The following is a 15,100-nucleotide window of genomic DNA, read 5'->3' as shown; positions in this document are numbered from 1 at the left end:
TCGGGCCCTCCTTCTAGCGTAAAAAATGTTTTGCACTTTTATGTCATGGCTGAGGTGTCAGCATGGCTTGGCCCGTCCCGAGTGCGCAAGATCACCAATGCGATCTCTGAGCTAGAGAGTATTAACTTGGAGTCGGGTTAAAAGGCTGTGAGCCAGGTTCGTCGGGTTGCAGGTTGAAGACCACTCCTTTCGTTGTTTGTCGGGTTCTTGTATACAGGTCGACATCAAGAAGGGACTTCTTGACTCGATCCCTCCGATGCTTAAATTAGCAGGAGTTGGAAATGAGAGAGTTGGAATGTGGGTTTGTACCTGACGCCCCCCCAACGTTGTTCAAGGGAGTAGCTTTTATACTTGTTCCTACGTGCAGTCGTAGCAGCCTTAATGATCCTCGGTCGTTGTCGTACATGGGTATTTAATGCCCGCTGATGCCTCAGGCAGTCGGCTCGTACATGGGGTGCAGGCACCATATGGTCTACTCAATTTAGTCTCGTTCGATGCTGCTTTCTGCCTCTTGTGTGGCCTAGTACATGGTCGCGCTGTCTCATATAGCTTGGAGCGGAATGTAGAGGGATGGCGTTAGGCAACTGAGTGACCTCGGGCTTATGATGTTGAGTAGGCTTTGCGCGACACGTTGACTTAGGAATGCCATATCGAGTCTTTATGCCGTGGCTGAAATATGCTATATCACATGGGATCTATTTCATGTGATTTCCCATCCAAATGCATTTGAAGCATCTGCAGATCAGCTATCTAACAATGTCTGAACATTGGCACCCCGGGGAAGGGGATTCTCGCAGCTGATGGGTCCACGGGAAAAACTGGTAAGCGTCTGACTAGCAGCAATGTCGAAGCCAACCATTGTGCACTACGTGAGCTCCTCTTCTGCACCGCTGGTGCCCTCTAGTATATCAGTGGTGTGATCCTCTTTGAAGAGAACTTGTTCCAGAAGAGCGTCGACGGGAAGCGTTTATTGAGGTCTTGAAGGAAGGAGGTGTCCTTCCGGGTATTAAGGTGGACAAGGGCACTGTTGAACTTGCCGGCACCAATGGTGAGACCAGCACCAAAGGACACGATGACCTCGGCAAGTGCTGTGCCAAGTACTATGAAGCAGGCGTTCGGTTTGCCAAGTGGCGACACTAAATGATGTCAATGAATAGACCTCGTGATATTAATTGGTGTGCTGAGGTGACACAGAGGGTGCTTGCTGCCTGCTACAAAGCACTAAATGGCCACCATGTCCTCCTGGAAGGGTATCCGCCGAAGCCAAACATGGTGACACCAGGGTTGGACGCAGCGAAAGTGACACCAGAGGTAGTGGCGGAGTTACACAGGCCGCACCTTGCTAAGGACTGTGCCGGCAGCCGTGCCAGTCATTGTGTTCCTCTCTGGTCGGCAGAGCGAGGAAGAGGCTACTCTGAACCTGAACGCCATGACTGGCTTAAAGGGAAGAAGCCATGGTCGCTTTCTTTCTCCTTTGGCCGAGCACTGCAGCAGAGCACATTAGCACATTGAAGACGTTGGCTGGGAAGGAGGAAAACGTGGAGAAGGCAAGGGCTGCTTTCTTCTGGAGGTGCAAGGCTTGTTAGCATAAAATCTGTAATCATGTAATGCGGAAAACTTTTATGCCAAGATTGAAATCAAATAAATTAGATCTGACAATATTATGATGCGTACCTTTTCTTATTGTTCAGAAAAATAAATTTTATCTGATCTTCAAGCGTTTCATCTTCGGATCTGAAATATCAATCTGCAAGGATCTGCAAAGAAAATTAGATCCTTCTCCTCTCTTCCTATCTTTTCACAGGACCGCCTAAATTGATGGATTAGGGGATTAGGGCAAGGATCTGCAAAGAAAACTAGATCCTTCTCCTCTCTTCCTATCTTTTCACAGGGATTAGGGGAGAGGAAGATTGAGAGAGAAACCTTAATCTCTCAATTGCTGAGATGCTACTCAGACGCATGATGCACTACTCAGATGCACACATAACCCCTAGAGGTCCTGTCTATCAAATGCCCTTAGCCCCTAGAATAACATGGACTTCTTTTCTATTGGCCAATAACCATAATCAGAATCCAATCATATCTATAATATATCTTACTTAATTAAATAGGGCCACATAATCTTCCCACTTGGCCCATTAATCAGTAAGATATACAAGGATTTAAAATATAAAAAATAAATAAAATTTATTTAAAAATAATTTGACTCAATTGGATTCTGAAATTTTACAAAAACTATATACACACGTGTGTGAATTTTTAAAAAATAGGCCAATAAGTCCAATAATAATAATAATACTATATTAAGTCTGACTAACAATATGAGTCATAGCGGTTGTATGTCATCAGTGTCACACTTCCTTCTATGTACCACAATACTGTTAGCATTTCCTAATGTAGTCCAAATGACCCCTTTAATTTATCTTGTCAAGACAATCCTGTCATCACATTCAACCATAATATGTACATACATAATTGTGAACATGATAGCAGAAACAAGTAACTTTAAGTATGTAAGTAAGAATGTCAATTATAATATCCACTCAAATATGCATCACCATATCCTTTATGGGTTGCTCACAAATCCAATCATAAGAACATGTTCTTTCAAAATACTTTAGACTGTAAGTCCTAAGTGAATGGATCAGCAATCAATACAGTGGAACTCAAGTAATTAATTGACATTAGATGTTTCTGGATTCATCTTCTCTAACCATCAAGTACTTTATACCATAATGCATATAGATGCAATAGTACTTGTCATTCTTAGAGAAGAAAACTAGTGTAATGTCATAAAATATCTTCAACGACTTGGTAATTGAGTCTGACTATACCAAGTCCTGAGATAAAAAATTTTGCAGTAAAAAATTTGATTAGTGGCCTCAAAGAATGCCACAAAATCAACTTCTATTATTAATAATAATAAATTACCTCTCTAATTACATAGATATTAACCATAAGGTGGACTTCCTATTATCGAGGCAATTTATATAATCAGCATAAGAAAAATATCATTATTTCAAGCTGATATAATTTCATACATGTGAGCATATAATCTCTTGTCCCTTCCGGATATCTTATTACTTTCTTTGTAGTCCTTTAATGTTTTTACTTCTGGGTGACTTCAATATATACCCAGCATTTTAATTGTAAAAACTGATATCTTTTCTAACACAAGCTTGAGCATAGATTTTCAACTATGCATATACAAAGAATATATTCTTTATCTGATTCTTTTCAAGTCATCTTCAAGCATTTACTATTGACTAAAACTTTGCTTTTATGATTGACTGAACAAAGCTGTATATTAAAATCTTTTCAAGACTCGGTTGATATATCCTTTCTAAGACAATCTTCATAATCATTGAGGTCTATCCTTGAATTACTCAATGTTAATAATATAAGATGTCTTATTCATATCAACAATATTAAAACTTTTAGTGACAAATTCTTGATTTAGTATAATAAATCAAGATCACTATTGGTAAGGCCAAATATTATCCATATATAAGACCAATATAATAAACTTGCTCCCACTGATATAAATACTAATTAATAGTATTTACCTTAAATATGAAATAATGATATCAAGAACCTTTATATATCATTACCTTGAAGCTTGTTTAAGGTCATAAATGGATTCATGAATTTGTTTACCAAACTTTATATTTCTTTCATTTTCTTTGTAAATCATTTAGAGTAACCCATGTAAAGCTAGATCTTTTTAAAAATATTTTCATATCATTATGATATAACTTAAACTCATAATGAATCATTAATGTCATGATGATTCTTAACGAGTTCATTAAAAATCTCGTTATGGTCGATACATTCCTTATGAGTAAAACTTTTAACCACAAGTCTGACCATTATATCGTTCGACATTGTCCTTTGAGTCACATTTATATAATAGACTCTTTTACAATTATTGGACAATTCGATAAATTTATCAGATACCATTCTGGTTATTAATTTTAACTCTTCTTTTATTGCATCATATTACTTTTCAGAATCATTACTTTTCATGACCCGTGACAAAAATAAGGCATCCATTCTGATTCCTATAATATAATTATTGTAGATATACAACATAATAACTATAAATAATATGATTCCTTCCCCTTTGAGATATTCTCAAAGTTATCAATTATGGTTGCTCTACAAGACCATTAACAGTGATATCAATATAATGTGGGAGTTTAATAATGTTATTTTGTTGTTCACTTTCATCAAATCATTTAATGATTTGAGTAACAACAATCTCTCGAATAATAAAGGAGTATTAACTTATATCTCCTTTATATCAAAATTAAATTTCGAGATTTTTACTCCCACTGTTTTGTTATTTTATAGGAATCTTATGTTACCAAATTTAATTATCCTCGTACTATGATTAGAGCAATAAGATAAAGATATGTACCCATTTTAAACTTTTCTGAATAGATAATAAAATATTCAGAAATAATTATTAAATCTAATTTTTTTTTATGTGAGTTGAAGATCCTTATCTCCATTGGACAATCTCAAATATGTAAATATCTTAAATCATGTTTCCTATCATTTCATAACTTAAAAGAAGTCATGTAATTTACTTGTAATTTACTTACTAGGAATATCATTCAAAATATACATAGTTGTCCTTGGAGCTTCCTCTCACATTGATTTGGGTACAAAAGAATAATCTATCATGCTCCTAATCATATCTATAAGGTACGATGACATCTTTCAGCAATCATATTCTGCTGTAACACATCTGGTAAATCATATACCTTATTTTTCTAAGAATCTAACAAAAGATTTGGGTTCATCATAAATACCATAAAATTTATCACCCTTGTCAGATATGATGATCTTGACTTTTCTATCTAATTGTCTATCAACTTCATTTATATACACTTCAAGAGTGTAAATGGTCATAGACTTTACATGAATTAGATATATATATATAATCATATCTCAACAGATTATTTATATGATGATAAAATGTCTCTTTTTAATGAGACAAAAGCATAGAATGATAAACATAACCTCAAGGAGTTTATAAAACTACATTTCACTTCAATATTTAATTATAGGATCATTGTAAACTTATGATTCATATTAATTCTACATAGACTATTATACAGAATTCAAAGGTTAATTTTATTGAATCACAGTAAGTTTACAACCATTAAAAGGGAAATAATATTATAACAATTCTAGGTAAAGAACTTAAATTCCCAGAATTATAAGTACATGGATTCTCAAGATTTATCAAATTGAATCATCTTTAGATATAAGCGATAAATACAAACTAATATCGCTTTCACTTTAAGATGATTCCCTACATTAATAAATATTTCATTCTCTTTTGATTTTATCTCTCTTCATTTTATTTTTTATTTTTTATTTTTAATGAAAATATCTATTATTGGTAACATACGATGAAGCATTAAATTAATCCATCAATAATATCCATAATATTTGATTTGAACCATAGAAAGGTTATAATTATACATTTTTCATTTTAAATCAAATCTTATAGTATATTTCTTCTTCACATAACTTTATTTGCTACAAAAGTAACATTTTATTGTGAATATATTCTTTTATGAGTTTATGTAATAATTATAAACTCAGATGGAATTATGCTTCATTCTTATTTTAGTGTTACCTACTCCTTGAGTAGTACTCAAAATAGTACTCAAAATATTATGAGTCTTGAGCTTACAGCTTTATCATTTATTTTAAGGATATAATCTTAAATTCCTCAAATACTATCATAGTAAGGTGTCAACTAATGACTTATCAGATAATTTAAATTGATCCTAAGATATTCTCATGCGCTAGTTGTAAACTGTACTGAAGTCTAAGTATCATAAAATTGAGTCTTTCATACCTTTCTTTATCAGTCACCTCAATTATTTATTTCACAGAACTTTTAGTAATTAAGATTATGTTCTGTTCAATTAATCTGATCAAGGTCTCACTCACTCAATACAACTTGTATATGCTCAAGCTATTTATTTCAGAAAGTATAGGGACATTTACAGAAACATAATAAAGGAAGTGCCACAGTAATAATATAACATTAATGGAGTTTCCAAAATATGATGAACTATTGATATCATATATATTTCACCTTTGGGTGAAATATTGACATATCTAGTATTCACTCAAAATCACTTATGAAGGACTGATACTATTCTTGTGGAAAAGTGTTGTTACCTTTGGGTATACAACCCTAAACTACAAGAATATCCAAAACAGTACCATCCTACCCCATCACATAATTATTTGAAATAGATTCTCCTTTGGGATTATCTAAATCTCATAATTATATGTGTCATCGTGAATATTATTTTATTTAATGTCATTTAGGATGAATTCCATAATGTATTTTATAGATTATTGGTCTAGGTCACTTTGGTGGCTACAAGACCAATACAAAAATATAAAATACAATCTAAAATGTCCCATGAATGACATGAATTTTATTGTAATTCATATCTCATAAGTCTATCATCCCAAGCTACTTTGATAGCTACCGGTCAGATAAAACTTAAGAAGATAAATTACAAATAATATTCACTAAATTTCTTTATCCTGATTTATACTGTCATTATGAATATTATTTTTATTTAATATCATTTAGGACTAATTTCATAATGTATTTTATAAATTATCGGTCCAGGTCACTTTGGTGGCTGCAAGACCAATACAAAAATATAAAATACAATCTAAAATGTCCTATAAATGATAAGACCTTTATTGTAATTCATATCACAGAAGTTTATCATCCAAGGCCACTTTAGCAGCTACAAGTCAGATAAAACTTAAGGAAATGAATTATAAATAATATTCATCAAATTTCTTTAATTTATGCTAAGCAGTTCAATAATAGAATAACAACCATAATAATTATTAAATATTAATGCTAAGCAGTTTCAATAATAAAATAATCATAATAATTATTGAAAATTAATGCTAAGCAATTCAATAATAGAATAACCATAATAATTATTGAACTTTAATCAGCAAAAGAAAACTCATATGATAATCATGATAACATATAAATCATGTCTTCATTGCCTTCATGTGAAAGGTAAACATTATTTCACAATTTCAAATATATACATGTGAATAACTAAATAAATATCCAAGAATAATAATTAGATTTTATTTATCACATGTATAATCAATAATTCATATGAGAAAACTATAAAATAAACCATAATTTATAGTTTTTTTAATCAAAAATTAAATCCAATCAAATAACTGAAATATAATCATGATTAAATTCAATCATAATTATAATAAATCATATTTATCAATTTTATAATTGAGAATATAACTTAAAATTCTCAATTTCATAAGAATAAAATTGTAAATATATGATAGGATATAAACTGTAATTAAGAAATTCACAAAGGGCAGAACTATAATTTGGCAAAATTAGACTCGAGGGTAAAACTATAAATATGTTGACGGAACAAAAACTGGAATTACGAAATTTGCAAAGGGCAGAATTATAATTTTGCAAAACCCTAACCTCGAGGTCAAAATCGTAATTATGCCAAAACCCTAATCTGCCTTGCTGTCGCCTTGCCTGCCGCCGCCTGCGCGTGCGGCGCTGCCGCCGCTTGCGTGCGGCCACTGCCGCCTCGGGGGCTGCGTCTGCCCATGAGCGGCCTCTGCGGCGGTTCCTGCCCGCGCGTGGCCGCCGCTTGTGCATGGCCTACCCACGCGCGGCCGCCGCCGGTGCGCGGTTGCCATGCCGCCGCACTGCCTGTGCCCACGAGCGGCCGCTGCGGCGGTTCCTGCTCGCGTGGCCACCGCCTTGGCGCGGCCGCTGCCGCTTCCCTCTTCACATGGGGGGCAGCGGCTGCCGCCATCTGCGGCTACCGCCCTTTCGTAGTCACCGCGTTCACATGCGGTGCGGGATGTCCGTGGTGCCGCCACCGCTCACAAGCGAACCTCTGCCTGCGCACGATCGTGATGCGCGGCTGTGGGGTGGTACACGGCCCTTCGTCGACAACGATCAACAGAGATGATCATCTCAATAACATCGATGATAATAAACAGTAAATTCATCGATCAAACATAAAATTATACATTGCTCGTAAACAGTAATAGAGCAAATCATATAGAAAGAAAACAAATTAATAATCTCGACGAATCATTCAGGCATCGTAAAGAACAAAATAAATCTAATATATTTGATTTCAAGAACCTGGCTCTGATACCAATTGTTAGCATAAAATCTGTAATCATGTTGTTTGTAATGCGGAAAACTTTTATGCCAAGATTGAAATCAAATAAATTAGATCTGACAATATTACGATGCGTACCTTTTCTTGTTGTTCAGAAAAATAAATCTTATCTGATCTTCAAGCGCTTCATCGTCGGATCTGAAATATCAATCTGCAAGGATCTACAACGAAAACTAGATCCTTCTCCTCTCTTCCTCTCTTTTCACAGGACCACCTTCCTCTCTTCCTATCTTTTCACAGGACCACCTAAATTGATGGATTAGGATTAGGGGATTAGGAGAGAGGGAGATTGAGAGAAAAGGGATTAGGAGAGAGGGAGATTGAGAGAAAAACCTTAATCTCTCAATTGCTGAGATGCTACTTAGACGCATGATGCACTCCTCCCATCAAGGTTATCTCCTAAGGAATCCTATTTTAATATGAACTTCTTTTCTATTGGCCAATAACAATCCAATTATATCTATAATATATCTTACTTAATTAAATAGAGTCACGTAATCTTCCAAGGCTAACTCAGAGGCGACGCTCGGTGCCTACGAGGGAGATGCTGCCAAAGGAGAAGGCGTCTCAGAGAGCCTCAATGTGAAGGACAACAAATATTGACATTGGTAATGCCTCCTATTATTCTCTCTTTCTGTTAATAAGAGTAATATTTACATGTTGAGGATGTGTTTGGTAGGCATTTCCTGTGCTCTTTCTTTTGATGCTTAGAGTCCTTTTGGCCTTAAGGCATCATGTTCTAGTAATCCAGTAATCTTGCATTAGGAAAGAGCTTTGCATGCTTGTTAAAGTTCTGAGTATTTAGTGTAAATCCTGTGGTTTATCTTAGTTGAGTGTTTACTGCAACTTGCTAAATTTACGAGTGATGCTAATTAAACTTTCAGTGTATGTGCTAATCACTGATCATCTTATAACTCTATGATTATATCCTCAACTTTCATTGAATTATCAAATCCATTAAGAGCCAAAACAGGGGGAAATTGAAATCTTAGATCCAAACTAATATGAACTGCCTAAACAAGAAATTTTGGATGACTAAAACCAAGGCGTATTACTTACCACATCAGACAATATCTGGAGGTTGATAGTAGGGCTTAGCTAATCAGTGGTATAGAGTAATCAAATAACTGACTACTGTTCTTGTTAATTTCTGCCCTTAATTGTGGTATGTTTTATAGATCAAATTTATTGAAGAAAACAACAAAGAACAGAGAGTTTCATATCAACAATTCATCAACTATATTAATGTTCCTATCTTTCCGATCAACTATATTAATAGTCAACTCGTTCCTATCAACTATATTAATGTTCCTATCTTTCGTATCTACTATATTGATGTTCCTATCTTTCCTATCAACTGATCGGGCGGATCTCCTCTTTATTGGGTGCGCACAGCCGAACATTTCATATGACAGGGATTGCCACAAACCTGTGAAAAGATTCATTCTGTAATGCTGGCTTGCTAATGCCCAAACTTTTATTAGAACCATTCAGTGAGGCAAACAATCATAGAGATTGTTTACTGAAAGAAAATTTATTAATAGACACCTTCCTATTTAGAGTTTTATATCTTACACATTTCAGTATTTGGATTCTGCCTATCAAAGGAAATCAACTTCGTGAATGATCCTTTTGGTTCACGGTTTCATCAGTAGTTGTTTGATGAAAGATAGAACCCCGGGCACATCGACTGTCCATGCAACTGATGCAGGTGTATAGCCTGTCCAAGGATTGCTCGTGATCCACCTGCAAGATAAGTACCTTAGGGTAAGTGGAGAAACAAGACTGTTAAGAGATGATTGAACGTAAGCTGGTAGAGCATTACTCTTTTAATCCATCGTCCATTAGTGTGTGGCCCATGCAAATACCCTGTGTTTCCACCCTCACGACCCCCTTTTTGAACGTGAAGAGATCTGGGCGGACTAATGCCGCAAAACTGACAGGATCATGCAGGAAAATACCTGCACTAATAATAGCTGTCATTTTTTATATATATCCCAAGTGTCATTTGAAGTGAAGTAGAGAGTGCGTGGAAAATGGTAATCTACCATGAACACCCTCAGACTGGACGTGCCAGTCTCTCAAGAATTTGCACATGTCACTTATGGTTTGCGAGTGCCTTCCTTTAGAGTTTCTTAGCTCAGATAGATCCGCATCTGAAATCGCAGACCTCTCAGTTTATGTTCGTAAATGCAGGATGAGAAGAACATCAGCTTTAATACCTGTAAATTTGACTTGAGTCGTGATGTTTATTCCCACAACAGTTATGTCTGCTCCACACGTGAAGACAATGTCAGCTGCCTCCGGATCTCCATAAATCTGCAAGATCAGGGTAGAAGATGTTTAGAACTTTACCAAATCCATGCTAGCTATTCAACAAACAAAAAAGGCTCAATTGTGAATGAACTAAGATCTCATATCCTAAAACAAAACAAGCATATTATAAATTGATAGTAGTATACTCATTAGATATTTATAAGTCAATCTTAATCTTCTCTACTTGAAGTGATCGGAATATTATAATTTATAAATTTTTTCATGAGCTTGAGGTTCTCGTGACGAGTTCTCTTGATATCAAATGTTATGAGCATAAGCTAACTGTCCTATCAACACACAAATCACTTGTTAAAATACTTAGGTTAAAGTTAATAATAACATACTCATCAAATCCTTATAAGTTAAAATGCTTAGATTGAAATTGATAATAATATACTCATCAAATCTTTATAAGTTAATTTTATTCTTATCTATTTCAGATGTGAAACTAATTAAAATGTTATAAACATTCGGATGAAAGTTAGAATTTATGAAGTAATAGCTTTGGTAGGATAGTGAGTTGATGAAATTAGCTCTTCAGTAAGTACTTTTCAGTGGGACGGGTCTTTAGCTGGAGATATCTCAGTAAAAGCATCAATTTTTTTTTTATCATTAATGAGATCTCACTTGTCAGCAGCATAAGCAGTATCTCGGTATAAAGAATTAGTAGATATTAGGTTCCATCTCATTAATAGACTTCCAAAAAATTACGGTAAATCCTGTAGAGACCTATAGAAAGCATGGAGATAATTTGTAAGAATTAAGGAAAGGTTTCAAAAGAATGCTCGCAAGTTATGGTCAAAATAAAGCAGACTAGCACGCCCAGTTTATGTAGGTGTAATGGAAAATGTGTAAGAAAAAAGCCATAGGTGCTTTACTGACGAGTTCTCGGTCATTGCATTTTTTACTGACATAAATAACAGATAAAACCAAATAATCAATGCATAATTCATGTGAAAAATACTTTACATTTGCTTCGGCAGCCGGGTTGACATTTCCAGCAGTAAAGAAGGCCCCGCCAAGAATAACTATTTTCTTCACGTTGCTTGCGAAGCAAGGGTCTCTTTTGATAGCCTAGTCATACAATCAAAACACAGATAAGGCTAATTTAGTTCCTTGTTCGTAAAAGTCGGTCTTCTGAACATCTCGACAGATGCTTACCAACGCTAAGTTTGTTAAAGGACCCAATGCAAGGATGGTTACATCACCAGGGTACTGAGAAACCATCTCAACCAAAAACTCTGATGCGTTTTTATCCATCTTTTCTCCCACCGGTGGCGGTAGAAATATATTGCCAAGCCCATCCGGTCCATGAATAAAATCAGCAATACTTGGCTCTTCTCCCTACAGGAAATAGAAAAGCACGCTTACCAGTTGTTGCAGCTAAATAGAGTTCAAACATGCAACTCCTAGTACAATCTAATTACGCCAATGCTAATAAAAAGCAGGTTTGATTAACTTAAACAGGATATAAGATCAAACCATGTGGTTCTTGTTACTGAGAAGGTTCTGATTCATACCAAACTACGTGTACACAGGCCATAATGCTTAGGAACTCCTCTTTCACCGTGCATTCTCACTATGGAAATGAGAAGACATCAAAGAAGCCAGCAATTGTTAAGGTTAAGGTTCTTCATATAGATGAAGACGTGAACATAAGTTGATGTCCCGGTGAGGAATCATCCTACAATTTGAGGCACTAAATATGCAGTTTATCTTTTGCCAACAAGCAATACGAATACAGAATACTAATCATTCGAGGTAAGTGCGTTATGCAGTCATGCATCAAATATACGCAGTCATCAACAAGAATTATGACAACGATCGCTACCTTTAAAGGTTCATGGCTTCCTTCTGCTACTGGAACTTGAGGGTGTCCTGCGATCTCACACTATCGGATTTCAACATTACAGATTATAAGTACAGACAGATGTGAAAGGAAAACAAGAACATAATCATGAAGTGGGAGGAGAGTACCAACAGCAAGGCATTGCGAGTGGCATCTTCGGTGCGCACGTTGCCAAATATTGTTGTCAGACCTAAGATTTCAATCTCTGGTAATTGAAACGCCATTAATATGGTCATACTGTCATCTGCAACCAAATTAAACACATGAATTCCACAGGTATGAAGTGTATCTTTCACCATGACCATGTACAGTAAAAAGCATAAGAGCAGGTATGTATGTAATCAGTGTATCTTCTTCTTATTCATCATCTAATGAAACGGATCGAGGAAGTGATTGGACGAAAGATGGAGTAAGCGTGATCTTGAATCACGCAGTGGACAAAATCTACTCGAGGAATCGAGAACTATCGAGGGAACCAATCTGGCCCTTTAACAGTTCGTCGAGAAGCAGAGGGGAGGACGATCAAATCAACTTATGCGCTAAAACCTGCTCCGTCGATTCAAGCAGCTCCCCTTTACATCCAGGCACGCACATACAGATAAAATACTCGATAGACAAAAAGATCGGAACGAAGAACGAAACATCAAGCCATAAACATCAGGACGAAGAGGAGGGGAGGGGAGGGCACCTATCCCGGGATCCGTGTCGATGATGACCTTCATGGGGCCATCAAGACACGCGTGGCTCCCGCTGTCGCTTGCCGGCGATCCATCGGCGGAATTGGACTTCATCGCCTCGCTCTATCTCCCTCGTCGAGCAAAGAGATCGAAGAGGAGGGAGACGCAGAAAAGGGAGTTGGAATGGCGAGCGAGGGCAGCTTGCCATTTGAAGGCAGGTTGCGGCGAGGAAATGCCACACGTGGCTAACGATAATTGGATCAGCAAGTCTATACGCTTTGGACCAGCGTTTGCTCTTACGAGACTAACATCAAAATCGTACTGATACCTGCTTCGGTAAGCACCCACAAAACACCCAAGGATACCGTGCCATGTAAAGGGATGCAGCACGCGTGGGTGACACGTGGGCGTGCCGAGGAAGCCTTCTATTATTGTTTCGTCTTTCGTGTTCGGATTTTTACGTAGGTAGGCTCTCCCGGAAAGTTAGTCCACGTGTCGATGGCATGCGGAGTGATTTTTACATACCTAAGGTGGGAAAAAGATGGGACGATGAGTGACCCAAAAGGAAGGCAACCTAGCTAATGAAACACGTCCACGTGTCGAATTAGGGGACCCACGGTAGACGACCCAGTTCCCTCGCGTGTCACCTGCAAAAGTGTTGGTGATCTTAAATCAGATTAAAAGAGAAGAAAACCTACAAATTCTCCCATTAATATTCATTATCTCCCTACATTAAGATTCTCTTACAAATAATTCTGCGGTTAATATTCATCCAAAATAAAGTATCTTCTAACCATAATTAGAATTAATTATATTTCCTAATCTTTATTTCAATAATAAGTCTTCAACAAATATTTAAGTCATTTATGGTTTTAACTAACTGCAAAATGATAGTTAGTTGATGGATAATAACTATAATGTAAATAAGTAAAATTTCTAGATTTGACAAGATATATAATACCTATGTGAAATTTAAATATATAAAAATAAAAATAAATTTATTTTAAAAATAATAATTTTATTTGTGAATAATAATTATGTAACGTTTCAGGATAAGATGTGATAGAAAGTTGAAATCATATGAGCAGATGTAGAAAATGACCCAAAAATTTTAATAAAAAATTTAAATATTTTAAATTTAATTAAACATATAACCCTTTATATATATATAAAGATGGTGATAAAAAATTCATACACAAATCACTTATAAAAAGATGGAGAAAAAAGAATGTGATATATACAACTCGATTCTTTCTTAAATTTTCACTTATGATTCGAGTTTTTGTTTAAAAAACGAAATTCAAATTATTGCTATTAAGATAGATACAAATACATTATCGAACTTTTTTATGTCCAGTGGAAAACAAGACATCGAATACACATAAAAGAAAATACTAATAGCAACGATGCCCTCTTCAGGTGTGGGGTCATCTTCTTTTCTTTAACCCTCTTGGCCCACCACCACCTATTTCATCTTCCTCTTTGTCATAGAAGTCAAGATGATAGGGCATATCATTATCAAATGAGATATTCGCTACCTAGATGATAGGGCATATCTTAGGAATCTACCTCCGACCACTATTCTCGGTCACATCAGCATCAATGACATCACGTTGGATTATACCCTCCGGTCAACACCAATTCCCGTAAAGGTTGGGACGGCGCTGAATGAGTATCGCATCGACCCGCAAAGGCAGGGTCGGCACGGCGCTGACCAAGTACAGCGTCGTCCCGCAAAGGTTGGGATAGCGCTGAACGAGTATCGCACCGACTCGCAAAGGCAGGGTCGGCACGGCGCTGACCAAGTACAGCGTTGTCCTGCAAAGGTTGGGACGACGCCGAACGAGTATCGCACCGACCCACAAAGGCAAGGTCGGCATAGCGCCAACCGACTACAGCACCATCCCGCAAAGGCTGGGACGGTGCCCGCCGAATTCAACGCTGTCCCGCGAGGGCTGGGGCAGCATCAATCGATTACAACGCCCTCCCACAAAGGCCGAGACGGC

General features: G+C 36.5%; 1 protein-coding gene and 1 pseudogene across 1 annotated transcript; one reads left to right on the top strand and one right to left on the bottom strand.

Moving 5' to 3' along the window:
• Positions 1–757: 757 nt before the first annotated feature.
• LOC135627548 (fructose-bisphosphate aldolase 1, cytoplasmic-like) lies at positions 758–8,855 on the top strand (annotated as a pseudogene).
• An 841-nt stretch (positions 8,856–9,696) lies between these two features.
• LOC135627295 (probable uridine nucleosidase 1) lies at positions 9,697–13,289 on the bottom strand. The gene is made up of 9 exons (XM_065133341.1): positions 13,106–13,289; positions 12,546–12,661; positions 12,400–12,459; positions 11,730–11,912; positions 11,538–11,642; positions 10,475–10,571; positions 10,301–10,408; positions 10,078–10,213; positions 9,697–9,998 (listed from the first exon to the last, which is right to left on the bottom strand). Exons 1-9 carry the CDS (start codon positions 13,206–13,208, stop codon positions 9,890–9,892), a joined length of 1,017 nt encoding a protein of 338 aa, XP_064989413.1. The 5' UTR covers positions 13,209–13,289; the 3' UTR covers positions 9,697–9,889.
• Between the last annotated feature and the right edge of the window lie 1,811 nt (positions 13,290–15,100).

The sequence above is a fragment of the Musa acuminata genome, chromosome BXJ2-11 (genome assembly GCF_036884655.1).
Source record: "Musa acuminata AAA Group cultivar baxijiao chromosome BXJ2-11, Cavendish_Baxijiao_AAA, whole genome shotgun sequence".
Classification (NCBI taxonomy): domain Eukaryota; kingdom Viridiplantae; phylum Streptophyta; class Magnoliopsida; order Zingiberales; family Musaceae; genus Musa; species Musa acuminata.
The sequence above is the reverse complement of the archived record's forward strand: the minus strand, read 5'-3'. Positions and strand labels throughout refer to the sequence as shown.